The 15370-nt window shown below is 37.4% G+C and overlaps 1 protein-coding gene across 3 annotated transcripts in view; it reads left to right on the top strand.

Moving 5' to 3' along the window:
- Positions 1–15370, top strand: part of PLXNA4 (plexin A4) — a 965210-nt gene that overhangs the window by 868969 nt on the left and 80871 nt on the right. For all 3 annotated transcript variants that reach the window (XM_082255302.1, XM_082255301.1, XM_082255300.1), the window contains 2 exons: positions 2701–2847; positions 9895–10054. In XM_082255302.1, coding sequence (XP_082111428.1) covers positions 2701–2847; positions 9895–10054 — 307 coding nt within the window. The remainder of the gene's footprint in view (positions 1–2700; positions 2848–9894; positions 10055–15370) is intronic.

The raw sequence follows: 15370 nt of genomic DNA, 5'->3' as shown, positions 1-15370 counted from the left end.
TGCACAGATGTCTATTTAAATCACCCTCTGAAGTTGCCAAAAGTAGTACAGAATATACTTTGGGAATCAGTGGCATCACACTGATTTGAACGGTGCCATTGCCGGCATTTGGCTCCGATTTGACATGCGATTTGACATATCAAATCACATGTCAAAATGGACCAATATGAATGTGGGCCTAATGTGGTTTAGCAACTTATCTTCAAAATCCTGCAGTGTAGCTTGGTCACATCACTTTATTGTTACGTTAGCTTTTTTGTCCCACCGTTAGTGAACTGATTTGCGCTTAACAATATATCTTATACAATCAAATGTAAATACTTATATTATGAATACTTTCATTGGATTACGCGCATATTTATCATGCTAAATGATCAGAATTATGTTTGTCTTCTAACCAAATAATCATTTAAATGCGAGTGAAATAACCTGATTTCACTAAAGTTGTTTGCTGTTAATGTTTCTAGAGAAGAAGCAGCAATGACGCAACAATCATTATGTACTTTTAAAGCAATAAAAAGAAGGGAGGTCATAACATGAATAACAGAATAGAATGTGTGCATTTTTCCATGCTCAATTACCTATCATTTTACCCATTACCTTGAAAATAACTACTTAAATGACACTATTGTGTTGATTCTTTTGTTTTCCAATTGTCTCTTTTGTTTTCAATTGAAAAGAAAGCTGTTTCCAAGTAATGACTATGGAGAAACTATTGCTTTTTTTTTTTTTTAATATTTAGGACACATTCATAGCAAAACAACCTAAAGATAGACACTGAGCATGACAGTATCCATTTACACATGTCACATAAAGAAAGAGTAGTGAGAATCGCTAGTACTCAGCCGTAGACTATTTTTGAAAATGAATCGGAAGGGAAATTCAAACCATTACTCCTGCTGGGGTAATTTTCCTATACATTCAGCTGCTGGATGAGCTCATTGAGCTTATATACTTCATGGCCCTTTTCTTGTGTCCCAGTTATCCTTGCAGAGTTATCTTTTGCTTGACAAATTAAAGGTAAATTAAACTATGTTAACATCCCTTGGTTTATTTACATAACTCTAATTGTGAGAAGCAAGGATGATTCTGCATAAACATTTTCCAAACTGCTGTGCTTAAGACCATAAACAATCGAGTCTCTGTCCCTCACACCTGCAATTCCGGATTCTCCTATTTGCCAGTCTGGCTCTCCACTCTATTAGCTACAAGCAGGAGTTCAGCGAACAACTCAGGAGCTTACACAAGCTAGAATATGTTTCCTGAGCTGGCTTACTGAGCCCAGCTGTGCCCGGGCATTTCTACCATTTTCATGCTTTTATAAACAAAATATAACATATAATTATTTTGCAGTATTTGTCAGAGCAGTGTAATTACCTTGAGATTACCTAGCCACACTTCTACTGAGATATGTGAAGGTTTATTCCAAATCTACCTAATCTAAAAGCAGATGCTGTCGTATCTTATGTGCAGCTTGATATTTTTGCAATGTTATGGTAGGCACAGACATCACTCGTGGCTTACTTGTAAAAATGAAACTTATAGAATGGAGGCAAGGGGACAGGTATGTGAGGTAGGGTTAATAACTGGTCACACACAAAAGGACCATGAGAAAGGTTGCATAGGTTGATTGGTCATGCTGATCCTGCTGGCTAAAAATGATTCCGGTCCAGCAATTCACTTCCCTGCATAGGTCTACACAGGAAAGTCCTATTTTAAAGGGTAACTCCAATTTCATGGAGAAAAAGCAAATAATAAAAAACATATTGTGTATACAATTGTGACACAAGCCAAATTGTAATTTAATGTTAATACAAATTACCTTTCCTTTTCAATTTGCAGTACTGTAATTTTCTGTAAAATGAAATGCAATATGTGAACTTGGAGGCATTCTGTACACAGATGGTGTACAGAACATGCCCCGGAAATGTAATTTTCTGCTTGCATGATTGGTTCACTGATTTTCTCAGAAGTCTGCACTAGGATAGAAGTGAGATTTTGGGTGGGCATCCCCTTCAACAAAAATTAGATTTTTGGTGGATTAACCCAAAGGGAAATCACCTCCAAAGGGATGCAGAGACTGACACTTTCATCAGTAGAGCCCTGCAGGTGCTTGATAATTATCAAACCAATCCCATACAGATTCACTTGCACATGAACCCAGACAAACAGCTATTTTTACAAAAGGTAGTCAACAAATATTGGTAAAATCACCATGAGGGGAATGTTTTTTTTTTTCTCAACAAAAGTGGAGTTACTCACTGAGTAATTTCAAGTTTCTTATTTAACTGAAGTTCTGATGAAGGGGAAACCTGTTGGCTGTTTTTTAAAGCAAACCAATAAATGAATTTGGACTCTTTTATCATTTGGTCTGGCACTCCTTCCACTGGTGCATGTTGTGACTCACAGGTGGTATTTTTTATAAAGCTGTATGTGACAAGGGTCCTCATTCCTCCTACATATAAATATAATGCATGCATTCTACAAAGCAAGGAGGAACTACTAGGGTTTAAGATGTACTGAATCTGAAAGTTAGTCTTTTCCCCAATTTCTTGAGCTTGAATGTCAAAAATACTTTTAGTCCAGTTCAGAAGGAACCTTGCATCCAATGCTTTGCTTTTTGCTAGTTGTTGTTTTGCCAGGCAAAGGTGGCATAGATCTATAACTGTCATGTGCATACATGTCTTGTGTTTTTACTAGGAGTGTGCCGGAGAGCCCTTGTTTTCTCTGTTCTGTGCTATTAAGCAGCAAATGGAAAAAGGCCCCATTGATTCAATCACAGGAGAAGCCCGTTATTCACTAAGTGAAGACAAGCTTATCAGACAACAGATTGACTACAAGACGCTGGTAAGTTATGTTACACAGGGACAAACACAGGAGGACATCTGAACTACTAATTAATTGTATGGGTTAATTGGCTTTCTAAGCAATTGATGATGCTTTATTAAGTGCATGTGTTTTATGACTGTTGGGCAAATGAGAAATAGAATCAGATTAAAACAGTAACTTGTTTGACAGAGGAAAATTGTTTTATGTAGCATTTGTTTATTAAAACAACATAATGGGTTGTACGTTTAAAATGAAGGTTGTTACACACTATGCTTGCTAAGCTTAGGAAAATTCTTTATCTGTCAGTGGAACATCACTGTCTCAAAAAAATAAATGTTTTATTTTAATTGCTTAGAATAGCTTAGGACATATTTTAAGGCTAGATTTATAGAGCCTGGGGAAAACAATTTTGCACATTGAAAAAAAAAGAAAGAAAGGTTACATTCTATTTGAGTTTGTTTTTTTTTTTTTTTTTTTTAATTTCTGCCTGTATACCAACATGACCCATATTACACTGCAAGATAGCCAAAATTACTCATTTCATCCTCCTACTAACAAAGTGCTTTAATGTTGTGTGTCTGTAACTGGGGACACAAGCAACAATCAAAGCCCAAGGCCTTATTTACACACACAGTCTTGGCTTCCCAAAGCTTCATGAATGTGGTGCAGTTTTACTTTTCATAGAAAACCCAATCATGTGCAAGGAAAATAAAAATAACAGCAGATTTTCTTGTAAATCAATGGATGATGGCAGTCAGCAAAGCTTCACTTCATTCACCACAATCTAGGGATAACTCTCTTGCAAAGTGCAACTTTCCTTGTAAAGTCAGCAGTTTATTTGCTTTTAGTAGATCAACCCTTATAGATTTGTTCCCCAAACTCTGTACAGTGCCATTATATTTTAAATTGCACCTTTGATTTGCCCATGTATAGAAAAGCTACAGATTCAAGGTAATGGGAGCCTATTAGCTGCATATACTTAGCTTTCCTATGCCCTCCACTACTCCTTTTACTCAGAAAGATGGAAACAAATATCTAGTGTTTTACTTCTCTCTCATCTTTCTTTCATATAATAGTGCTGTTACTAAGTGATTGGCTGCTTAAGTATTTAGCTATGTAATTTAGTAGCCGGGAGAGGGTCCTCCATCTTGCATAAGGTCAACTTGTAGCTTACATAAGACTCCTTGTCTTTACTCACCCAGGTCAACAGAGTTGCAGGGGAGCAAATAAACAATAGGGGCCAGTTAACGCGAGAGCACACTTGCTCCTGTAATTCTTATGCAATGCGTTTTTACATCCCATTCATTTGAATAGGCTGAAAAACACACTGGACCACAGAAAAAGTAGGGCTTGCACTACGTTTTTAAAAAGTACTTCACCAAAATGCATGGTACTGTGGTACCATGCAATTTGTGACTACCAACGCACTGTGCATTTGGAGTTCCATCAACAATACTGTGCTACCCGCATGCAGATGGCAAGGGCAGCACATTCCCCTGAGATGCAGGAAATGCTAACAGAATGTGCCTTTCCCGCACCAAGTTTTGGTGTGAAAAAGACCAAAATATAAGTGGCTGCAGTAGCTGGCTCTCAAGAGAATCTGTTGCTTTGATCTGCTTGGGCATGCGTTTTTTTAAATAAACCACTTGTTTTGCTAATAGTTTCTGCAGTATAATTGATATATTAGGAAGACTATATTTGCTTAATTCTTTTCATGTAATCAGTTTGCTAATGTCCCTCCAGCATTTATTACTAGCTTAAACAAAAAAATTATAATTGATTTCCAATGTCTGTTCAAGCCATATCATTTCTGTTTCATAGAGAAAAATAATTGTCAACCACAGACTGGTAAAATATTTACAATATGTAATATCATTTAATATTCATGCTGATTGCTTGTGAACATTTTGCAGTTATGGCTTTAGAAGGTCCCCAGGTAATCGTAATATGTATGAATTCCCTTTCACCAATTAATTAATGAATTATTATTTTGCTCTTGTTGTTCCCCAGCATTAGTAAGGTTAACAATGTTACAGTAAATGCTAAACAAACTTACAAGTCACTAGTGTAATATCATTACAATCACTGTAATGAAATAAAAAATGATTTCTCATTTCACGTCTGCATTTGTGATAAGATACTAATAAATAAACTTGTCACATTTTGACAACTAGAATTGTTACCATAGGTATGCGCAGCCTTTTGGATTAAGGCATAAACCCTAAAGCTCAAACAGATATGCGTTATATGCGTGTGTGTATATATATATATATATATATATATATATATATATATATATATATATATATATATATACTTTATATAATATGTGTATATAGTATATACATATATATAATAAAAAAATATATATATGCACATCACAAACATACACACTCTTAAAAATAAGTGTAAACAAACATTTTAAAATGTATTAAAACGTAGACGGTGTCAGTAGGGCAGTGGATGGTGTCAGCAGAGTAGTGGACATGTCAGTAGGGCATGGATGGTGTCAGTATTTGGTATTTTTATTATTTTATTTTTGTGTTATTTTTTTACAATTTATTTTTTTTCATAATTTTTTTTGAAAAGATATTTTTTATTATGGTTTTTTTAAGGCGTTTTTTTTTGGGGGGGGGGGTGAAATATCAGGGGTATAAACAGACTCCTAATGCCTCACTTTTGAGACAGAGAAAGGGACTGAGATTCCCCAGTCCTTTTCCCTGTAGCCTCAGCTGGACTGGGCAGTGAATAAATGGGAACTACTGAGTGGCTTCCTGTTCATTCACAAATTGAGGCATAGTAAACACAGTTAACAGCAGCACTGGGGGTGGGGGTAGGAGACATGGGGGGAGGTGGCACGGCATTCAGCAGGGGGGATCAATGTCACACGGGGCACTTAGAGAGTGCACCCTGTGCACACGCCTATGATTGTTAGTATAAAAAAACTGCAAGTCACAATGGTAAATATAATGAAATACATATCTGGACTTGGCTAAAATAGTGTTCACTAAACCTTTAGGCTAGGTTCACACTCTTGTGGTGCATTAATAAAAGGACATCAAAGTGTGTTGCATTCTGAATTGGATGGCGTGTCATTGTGACACAAATTATAATGCACCCAAATCTCATTTCCAGTGCAGCACACCAAATACGCATTGAGGGAGATTTCGGGGATCAGTTTAGCTTTGTAAAAAAAATAATGACCACATTGCTTGGAAAGTAAAAAAATGTGCAATTATTATTTTTTTATTAGGAGCCTTCAAAATATTGCACTGCAATCAGCATATCATGGTTGCAATCTAAGACTCCTGCAGATTGTCTGTGTAGCTGTCCACCTGTACCTCGTAGGAGCAGGCAGTTACTGAATGACCAGAAAATTCCATGAACTACCTGGAGTACTCATCAGTGCCCTGATAGTTCATTGAGAACTACAAGTGTTGATGGTAGTTGTAGTTCCCTCATTCACAAAACTCTGTGAATGAATGATGTGGCCAGGTGGGCGGAGGCACGGTCGCATTCTTTTCAAATAGTGACAGTGAGTGTGGGGAGAACATCCCCAGTCTCCTTTCACAATGGGAGGTGGGGGTTCAGAGGCTACTGCACCAGTAACTAGTTAACACAGGTGTAACATGTTACAGGAGGTGCGCTTATCCTTTAACAGAATCAGCTGCAGCTGTGCATAATAATCAATCAGCTTCCAGGTTTTATTGTCAAAGCTTAATTGAACAAACTGAAGTTAGAAGCTAATTGGTTACTATGAACAACTGCACCACATTCCAGTTTTAGAAATTCTCTACCAGTGTGTTTACATCTGTGCCCAGTAGTGTGCAAAAAAAGTGATTAGTGGTGTGCTGTTTGGTTGCTATTTGCAATGGATGACAGCACAACACAGACCTATGCATTTACATACATTGCAGTAAGTAGCACATTGTAAAACATGTTATCACAATGTATAAATATGAATCCACTCTTAAATAAAGAAATATGGCAATTGCCATTGCTTACCCCCTTCAAGAAATGTGTGTTTACTGGCTGTTAAAGCTGATTTTAGTACCAGTACTGCAAATCAGGAAAGTCAAAGAAATGCCTGAAATATTTATTTGCATCTTTCTGTGATGGGAGACTAAAAATACTGAAGCCAGATGATCAACATGGCAGCCAACAGCTTTTTAGAAGAAGACCAACAATAACTGATTACAAGCCTTTATTGTTCAAAGTTTCCATTAAAGGCAAACAGACCAGTCAATATTCATTTTTTTTCCTGTCCACTATCAGAAAATAGTCAACGTACACTAAGATTTTTCTACAATATTCAGGGATCTACACTCTACATGGCGCAGTGGCTGTGAATGCTTTTGCAGGAGTAAACAAACCCTTTATCATATAAAAATGTTCATTCACTATTCAGTAAATGTCTCCGTATTGTGGCAAAAATGCTAGGAAATTGTCTTAAAAAAAAAATGATCTCTGCCCAATTTTGGTTCCAGTGTTTGGGGATGGTCTTTGCATCCTAACAGTTAACAGTATGTAACAATTTCTGTATGTGTGAGTTTCGTTTAAATGGCTGTTTATGAGCAAAGTCTGGCAGCTGCATCACTGTGACATTTATTTATACATGTAAGTGGCCAAGTATGGAAAATCTGGCTTTTTGATAAAACATGAATTTATTCAGAGCAAGGGTGGAACAATTACAGCAATTTTTTTTAGCTTGATAGGTTAATCTAGTTATTAGCTGGTCAACCATCAATGTTGTTTTTTTACCCCACTTATAAAAAACGTTTGGCCAAGATGTGCCCAGAAGGATGTAAGTAGTTTTTATGGACATCCTACATTGACTTAAAAGCAAGATGGATTTACACCTTCCGTAAATATGAAAGGTTTATGTGCTGATGTACTAATCCAGACATACTGTGACCTAAAGCAATGTATATTTTAAAAGCACATCTTATTTCAGCTTTTAGAAGAACATCCAAATCTCCTTCTTACTTAAGAAGGATTAGAACATGAAGGGAAAAATAACATTCAAAAATTAGTACTGTGCCACTTGAATAAATAAATTCCTCTTCATAAATCTAGATGTGAGGAGGAAAGTTACCAATGTTGAGGTATTTTTACTCTTTTATTTCCACTTTCAATACATTTCTAACAAACTTCTCAAAATTAATTGTATGGAAAGTTGGTGGAGGTGACTTCAGGTGATTGCCAGTCAGTCTGCTACCTGCCGTGCTTCTGCGTTGCAGCAAACATTTCAAATGATTTTTTCATATTCAGGAGTTTTTTGTGCTGCACAGAGTACATTACAGATCTCAGTAACTAATTGAAATCCCACTAGGCTCCTTAAATGAATAGGTCAAATTACAGAGATCTGGCTGTGACTGAACTGATGAATAGGATGCTCTGCTGTCGATGATAAATACCCACCTACGATGGAAATGAATGAACAAGAAAGCACAAGAAGCCTGGGGGAGAAAAAACCACAGCTATCAGCCCAGAAGACAGACTCTTTTTAAATATTAACATGTCATTTACATCTGTTACCTGAATACATGAGGGAAAAGACTAAAACTTTAAAGCATGGGCTTCTCCTTCTATATTAAACTTACTAACCTACTGCATATACTGTTAGTAGGATAAATAGGAATTTGTTCCATTGCTGCACCACAATGAGGGCTGCATGCAACTCTTTTTTCTATCCCCTTCTTTGTAGTTTTCCTCTACCTTTCCCCTTCATTTCCTTTCCTCATTACCCCTTCTTTCCCTCCTTCATTCCCTTCCCTTATATTCTCTTTCTTTCCCTTCATTTCTTTTAATTCTTTCCTCTTTCTTTCTTTCCCTTTCTTTCCCTTTCTTTCCCTTCCTTTCCCCTTCCTTTCCCTTTCCTTTCCTTTTACAAAAAGAAACACAGCGCTAAAGACAGTGCAAGAAAAATATTAAAGTGAAAATCCAAATAATATGTCTTACTTCTCTTAAGTACAGACACTATTGAGCAATGGTGAACAAATTAATTATATCTTCCCAGTGCCAATAAATACGTGGATAAATGTGCTTGAATAATAATAATTATAAGTGATTATAAATGTGCTTCAATAATAATTATATAGCAGTGCACCAAAACAATAATTAAAAATATACACTCCTAATGCTGTTTATAAGTGGATATAAATAAACTCATAAAAAAAATAAAAAAAAAAATATATATATATATAAATTGCAATAAATCAGCCAAATAATAAGTGTCCAGTCAATGTCCAGTGAAAAACGTGACTGGTGCTCAAAAAATCAGGATCATCCAAGTGACTTCTTTGTGAATTGGGGATCATGGATCCCGTATTCACTCCTCCCCCAACCGTGAATCCACTTACCAGAAGACGTGGACCCCTAAACTTTACAGCATAGGGGTCAATAGAGCTTGGTACTGGTAAGCAGTTGCAGGTAGAGGTCCTCTTTAAGGTATCCTTAGTATGGAATGACAGAAAACACGCCAGATAGTGTAATACGCTCCAAGAATTTTTATTGTAGTTAAAAAGATGCAAACACACTCACATTTCTCAAAATATTCAATGGCTCCCCAATAGGTAAACTTCCAAGGTGTTCAGGAAGCAGTTCAGGCACGCTGCTGCGGTCTGTGCAGTTACTAATGGCGTGCATTCGACCGCACTTGCGTTTGCGTTCAATCTTACCGGAAGTGACGTATGCCGTTGCTGAGAAGACCGGAAGTACGTCAACACGTTTCGCCCCTCCCAGTGGGCATTTTCAAAGACATGACAAAGACATTGTGGCAGTATTGGTTTTTGTATTATTTATTCCTAAGCGCAGGGTGTACTCTGCATTTTGAGTTTTTTCCTTTCCTTTACATTCTTTTATGTTTCTCCCTTCAAACTATTTATTTGACTCTTAATTACCAAACAGATCCATCCTTTCTTGTCCTCATATACTGCATTGTTAGTAGAATAGGAAGAATGAATAGTCTTCAAAACCTCATCAAATGTGTAGATCTATGAAAGTGGTGTTGTCCTAACTGTCAAAATGTAACGGCTTCCTTTCTGTATTTATTTATCTGTTTAGGTTCTTAACTGTGTTAACCCTGATAATGTGAACAGCCCCATGATTCCTGTAAAAATCCTTAACTGTGACACAATTACCCAAGTTAAGGAGAAGATTTTGGATACCATCTTTAAGAACCTGCCTTGCTCCCTCCGACCAAAGGCAGCAGACATGGATTTAGGTAAATAAACAGAGCATTTCATGTCTTGTATGATCAGTTATAAGGCATATTAACACTATATAGCTTTGGATTGAGAGGATTTTTCAAGAAAAGATGATAAATGTGTGGCACAGGTTTTTCTACAAACACATTCTATTTATTGGATTTTTCTCTAGTGCAGGGGTCTAATGAAGTGTGTTGTGGTGCCAATCTTTTAGAATGGCGACCCAACACAACTACAGTAGTAGACTAAAAAAAACAGAACTGTCAACCAATCAAGTTTGGGCCAAAACAGCACTGATGGGTTTACCAAAATGTATGTTTGAGAAGCAGATAACAATTTTCCAATCCTTTATTTGTTTTAAAAAATTGCAGTTTCTTATTTTGTTCTATTGCTGAACAATAATACATGTCTCTAAGATACAGTTGTACTTTATCAACTCGTTGTTAATGATTTGAAAGTGCTCATGGCTTTAGACAGATAATTAACTAAGAATGAATTGTCCAACTGTGGAAAATGATTCCATAGTGTTTGCATAAATATGAAGCTTGGGGTTGATTTACTAAAGGCAAATAGACTGTGCACTTCTCAACTTGCAGTTGCACTCTGCAAATGCATTTGCTTCAGAGCTTGGTAAACAAGGTAAACCTTTACTTTGCAAAGGGTACCCAATTTCATGCAAGGAAAATTTAACAGCATTTTAGCTTGCACATGATTGGATGATGGAAGTCAGCAGATCTTCTGCTCATTTACTAAGCTCTGGAGCAACTGCAAAGTGCACCATCTATTTGCCTTTAGTAAATCCACCGCCTACACTAAATCAATTGACCAGGCAAATCCATTACAGCTAACTGAGTTTTAACTTGAAATTGATTCAGGGCCTACTTACTAGCATCACATTGATGCAGAGTGTTGCAGTATACATATAGTTCATATTCCTATCGCACACCTTCCTGGTTTGTAGGCTCGTGTATGTTGGGCGCTGAAGCAATCACCAGTTGGCAACTGGATTAGTTACAAGTAAATACATATTCGCCAGCACACCAAGGCTCTTGCAAAAGCAGTCCAAAACTTTATTGAAGTTACGATCACATCAAAAAATAGTGCAACATTTCGGAGCCGCACAGGACCCCTTCGTCAAGGCATGTGACACATGTCACATGCCTGACGAAGGGGTCCTGTGTGGCTTCCGAAACGTTGCACTATTTTTTGATGTGATCGTAACTTCAATAAAGTTTTGGACTGCTTTTGCAAGAGCCTTGGTGTGCTAGCGAATATGTATTTACTTGTTGCAGTATACAGGTGTATGTAAAATAGATTACACAAGGAGTCCTGAAAGTTATATTAGGAAGGATGAAGCTTTTAGAACAGGGATCCTCAAACTACGGCCCTCCAGCTGTCGCGGAACTACACATCCAATGAGGCATTGTAAAACTCTGACATTCACAGACATTACTAGGCATGATGGTAATTGTAATTCCTGAAAAACTGGAGGGCCATAGTTTGAAGACCCCTGGTTTAGAAAATAATTTACTAGATGATGCATTTTTGTTAGGCTTGTAATACGTTTTAAAGCACAGTACCCACTCAAGTATGCTTCATTGTCAACAAGCTTTCAAAAAATCACCTGAAAGTTCAGATTCTATTCATTGATACAGTTTATTTTCGATTGATTTAACTAGATGGATTTGTGTTTGTTTTACAACATGACTATGTAACTATGTAATGGTTTCCATTGCATAGTTATATTGACTTCGTGTAAGCCCCATAGCAAAGGCAGTTGATTTGCAAGATTTATTTTAACACTAACATAGTTCAATAGCTATTATTACATATGAATTAATAAACAGAGTTCATGGCTAAAAATAATCTGCACAACTTCCATTATATATTCTTAAAGTATGCAACAGCAGGTAGGCATGTTATTCCAGTGTCCTTGGCTTTTATTCAGGATATTCTCTGAACTGCAGCTTCCTGCAATATTTGAAGCACAGAAATTCAACAATTCACATATGCGGTGAAAGATACACTATCTTCTGAATGAAATATAAAGAGTTCACAGCTGCTGTCTTCTGAGTTTGCATTCATCGGCACTTCTGATTGGAAGGAGAGATAAAGATAATGGGATTTTTACTTACCTCTCTCTCTCTCCCTCTACAAGGTAGAGCAGAAACAGATTGGATTGGAGAGTGTCTGTCTTTAGTGTTCTTGCCTAAAGAAGCTCACTGATCTGATGACAATGTACAGGACACACTTTCCTGTTCTTATACTTGGCGAATATGAATACTTTTTGGAGGTCACCTTTAGCTGAGTTTTTCTTTGCAGTTTATTGGATCATTCATTAGGAAATATGACATTACTAAAAAATAGATGTCTTTTAAGCTTTCATTGCAATTATATATATTTCTAATCAAACCTCAAAAACTTTGTAACCTTGAAAGTGAACTAAGAAAATCTTTTTACCATTCCTAATAAATTGTGAGCAGTACACTGAATGGTCTTTGGTAATTAGAGTGGAATCCCTTAGTTGGCTGTTGTTTTACGCTACTGTCAAGTCTGCCTTACATTATAGCTCTGTAGAGACACTAAAAATAGCTATCTATTGTACCATAAATGTGCTTAACATTAGGGTGTCTGATGAATTGTCAGTAAAATAAGATTAAGATGTATAAGACTGAGACAGTAGCTAAATTGCGAGTTTTCTGAGGAGGCAGATAAGCAATTCCTATGCAAACTGGACCTAAATTGCTGCACTCTTGTTTAAAGGAAAGGAGGTCCAATCATAGTCTCATAAAAGTGTGTTTTTTCAGCTATTTTACTCTTTTGCAGCTGCTAATGGAAATGCTTGGTTTGGTACTCTAAATAATAATATTTGTTCAATGTACTTTATTAACCAGCAGAATACAGAATTTTAGTATGTGAATTTAACTGACAGTAAGGGTTTAATGGCAGGAAAAATTAGTTTTTCTCTGAAAACAGGGCTGGCCCAATACATTGTGCTGCCTGGGTCCAAGAATAAAATGCTGCCCCCCTCCCCAAAAATAAAAAAAATCACACCAACCAAAAGGCTCCCACATCCATTATTTTATATAAATATAACATTTAGAAAATTGTATTTATACTGTTATCTTCTTCCATAACTCACCATCAGACCAGTCCACCAAACACCCAGGTCTGTCCTCAGTCCTCCTGTCACTACTGTGTCTGCCGCGGCCATCGCCCTAGAAGATCCAGCCTGCCCCGCATGAGATGGAGTGCGTTGATGTCTGATGTGTGTCATTGTGCACCCCACAATTACGTGAGAGACGTTCCCAGGAGGAGACACTCCGCCTCCTTATACTCATCAGTTTGCACTACAGGCGGCAGTATGAGATAGTAAATTGCCACCCGTAAAGGTGCTGCAAACTGATGACACAAAAAACTGCTGAGAAAAAAATATTGGGTGTCAATTTGCTGCCCCTCTCAAAGTGCTGTCTGGATCCAATGGACCCAATGGGGCCCATGGCAGGGCTGGCCATGTCTGAAAAGCACAAAAACAAAGCATTTTTGTTGGCTTCGCCATTTAGCATTTGTTATTTCTTTTTATTTCTTTAACTAAAACAATCAGAAATAAATAAAAAATCTACAAAGGTGTATAAAGTCTTTTTCTAAAGCAGCTCACTGCTGCATTCTATGTAATTTACTGCTCTCCATAGTCTCTAGTATATCTTTGGAAGCTCCTCTTTTGTCCTCATGATTGTGCTACAACATATCATTTCCAGTGAAAATTATAACATTAACCTCTTGGCATTGACAGCACACAAATATGGGCCTTGGCGCAGAGTTGGCCTTGGTGCAGAGTGGCCGCATATTTGCATGCAATATTGCAAAAAAAAAAATGTGCATGGAAAGCTCACCCTGTGTGCTCCCGACACAGTTACCGGTGGCTAACAGAAAACTCCCAATCGATGCTTGCGATCAGGAGCTTTCTGATCATGTGACCCCCCGTTACAGCCAATCACGGTGGTCAGATGATAATAAACACCTCCCCGTCTCCATCTTAAACCCCTTAAAGGGCTGTGGGGTGCTGGTGGCAATGGGTCAAATTTCCCAATTCATTGACAGGCTTAGAGAACTGTATAAACAATGCATTATTTATGAACTAATGAATGAATTGTACATCTTAGACATTGACATTAACCCTTAGGACTTTTGTAAGGGTGTTTAAAGTGGTTGTAAAGGCTCAAGGTTTTTTACCTTCATGTATTCTATGCATGAAAGTGAAAATCCTATAGTATGCAGCTCCCCCAGACCCCACTAATACTTATCTAAGCCCCAACTCGATCCAGAAATGTGCATTAGAGCAACAGCTCTCCCGGGACTCTTCCTCTTCATTGGCTGAGACAGCAACAGGAGCCATTGGCTCCCACTACTTTCAATCACAGCCAGTGAGCCAATGAGGAGAGAGAGAGGGGACGGAGCCGAGCCACGCTCCATGTCTGAATGGACACACAGAGCAGTGGCTCAGGAATGATCGGGCTGTTCTGTGCAAAGTCACTGCACAGAGCAGGTAAGTATAGCAAGTTTATTATTTTTTTTATCTGCCTTCAATATTACTTTAATTTATTGTTTCTACAGCAGCTTTAAGGAAGAACTAAACTTTGGAAATTGTGCCAACAATGCAGCTGATTTTTCCCCATTACTGACATACCAAGCCTGGTTCTCCATGGTGTCTTAGTATGTGGGCTTCCATGTTGATAGAAGCAGGGTTTTGTCATGGTAAAGTGGTATCAAATACAAAACCCAAAAATTTGATATATTGCAGCTTACCAGTCATTAGATACGGTGACTATGGTAACTGCATTCGTTTTCTTTTTTAGGCTTTTTCCCTCTGTTTTCACCTGGTAATCTGGCCAGTAACACACCTCCTGTATTAGGATGCCTACTCTCTGGATGAAGGAGCAACAGAAACATACTTGGACAGCAGCATTGCCAGCAGGGGGGGGGGGAGTGTTAAAATGATTAGCAGATTTAGATACACTAACACATTAAAGTCAGACTCCAGCTAACACTTTATACAGGTTTTACATGAATAAAAAAATCTGATTGTTGTAGGCACCCCTGTCAGTAGTAAATGGTTTGTCTCACCCCTATATCTGCTAAATCTGCTGGACAACTTGTTCTTTTAAAAAAACAAATTTACTGGTAAAAACCAGATGAAAAAAAATAAAAGAAAACCTAAAAAAGAAAACGAATGTAGCCATCACATCTTAGAAACTGTAAGCTGCAATATAATACAGGTTTGCTTTTGGGTTTAATATTGCTTCAAGTCAGAACATCTAGCAAGGAAAACAGTT

This window comes from Pelophylax lessonae (genome assembly GCF_965119305.1).
Source record: "Pelophylax lessonae genome assembly, chromosome: 4".
NCBI lineage: Eukaryota > Metazoa > Chordata > Amphibia > Anura > Ranidae > Pelophylax > Pelophylax lessonae.
The sequence above is the reverse complement of the archived record's forward strand: the minus strand, read 5'-3'. Positions and strand labels throughout refer to the sequence as shown.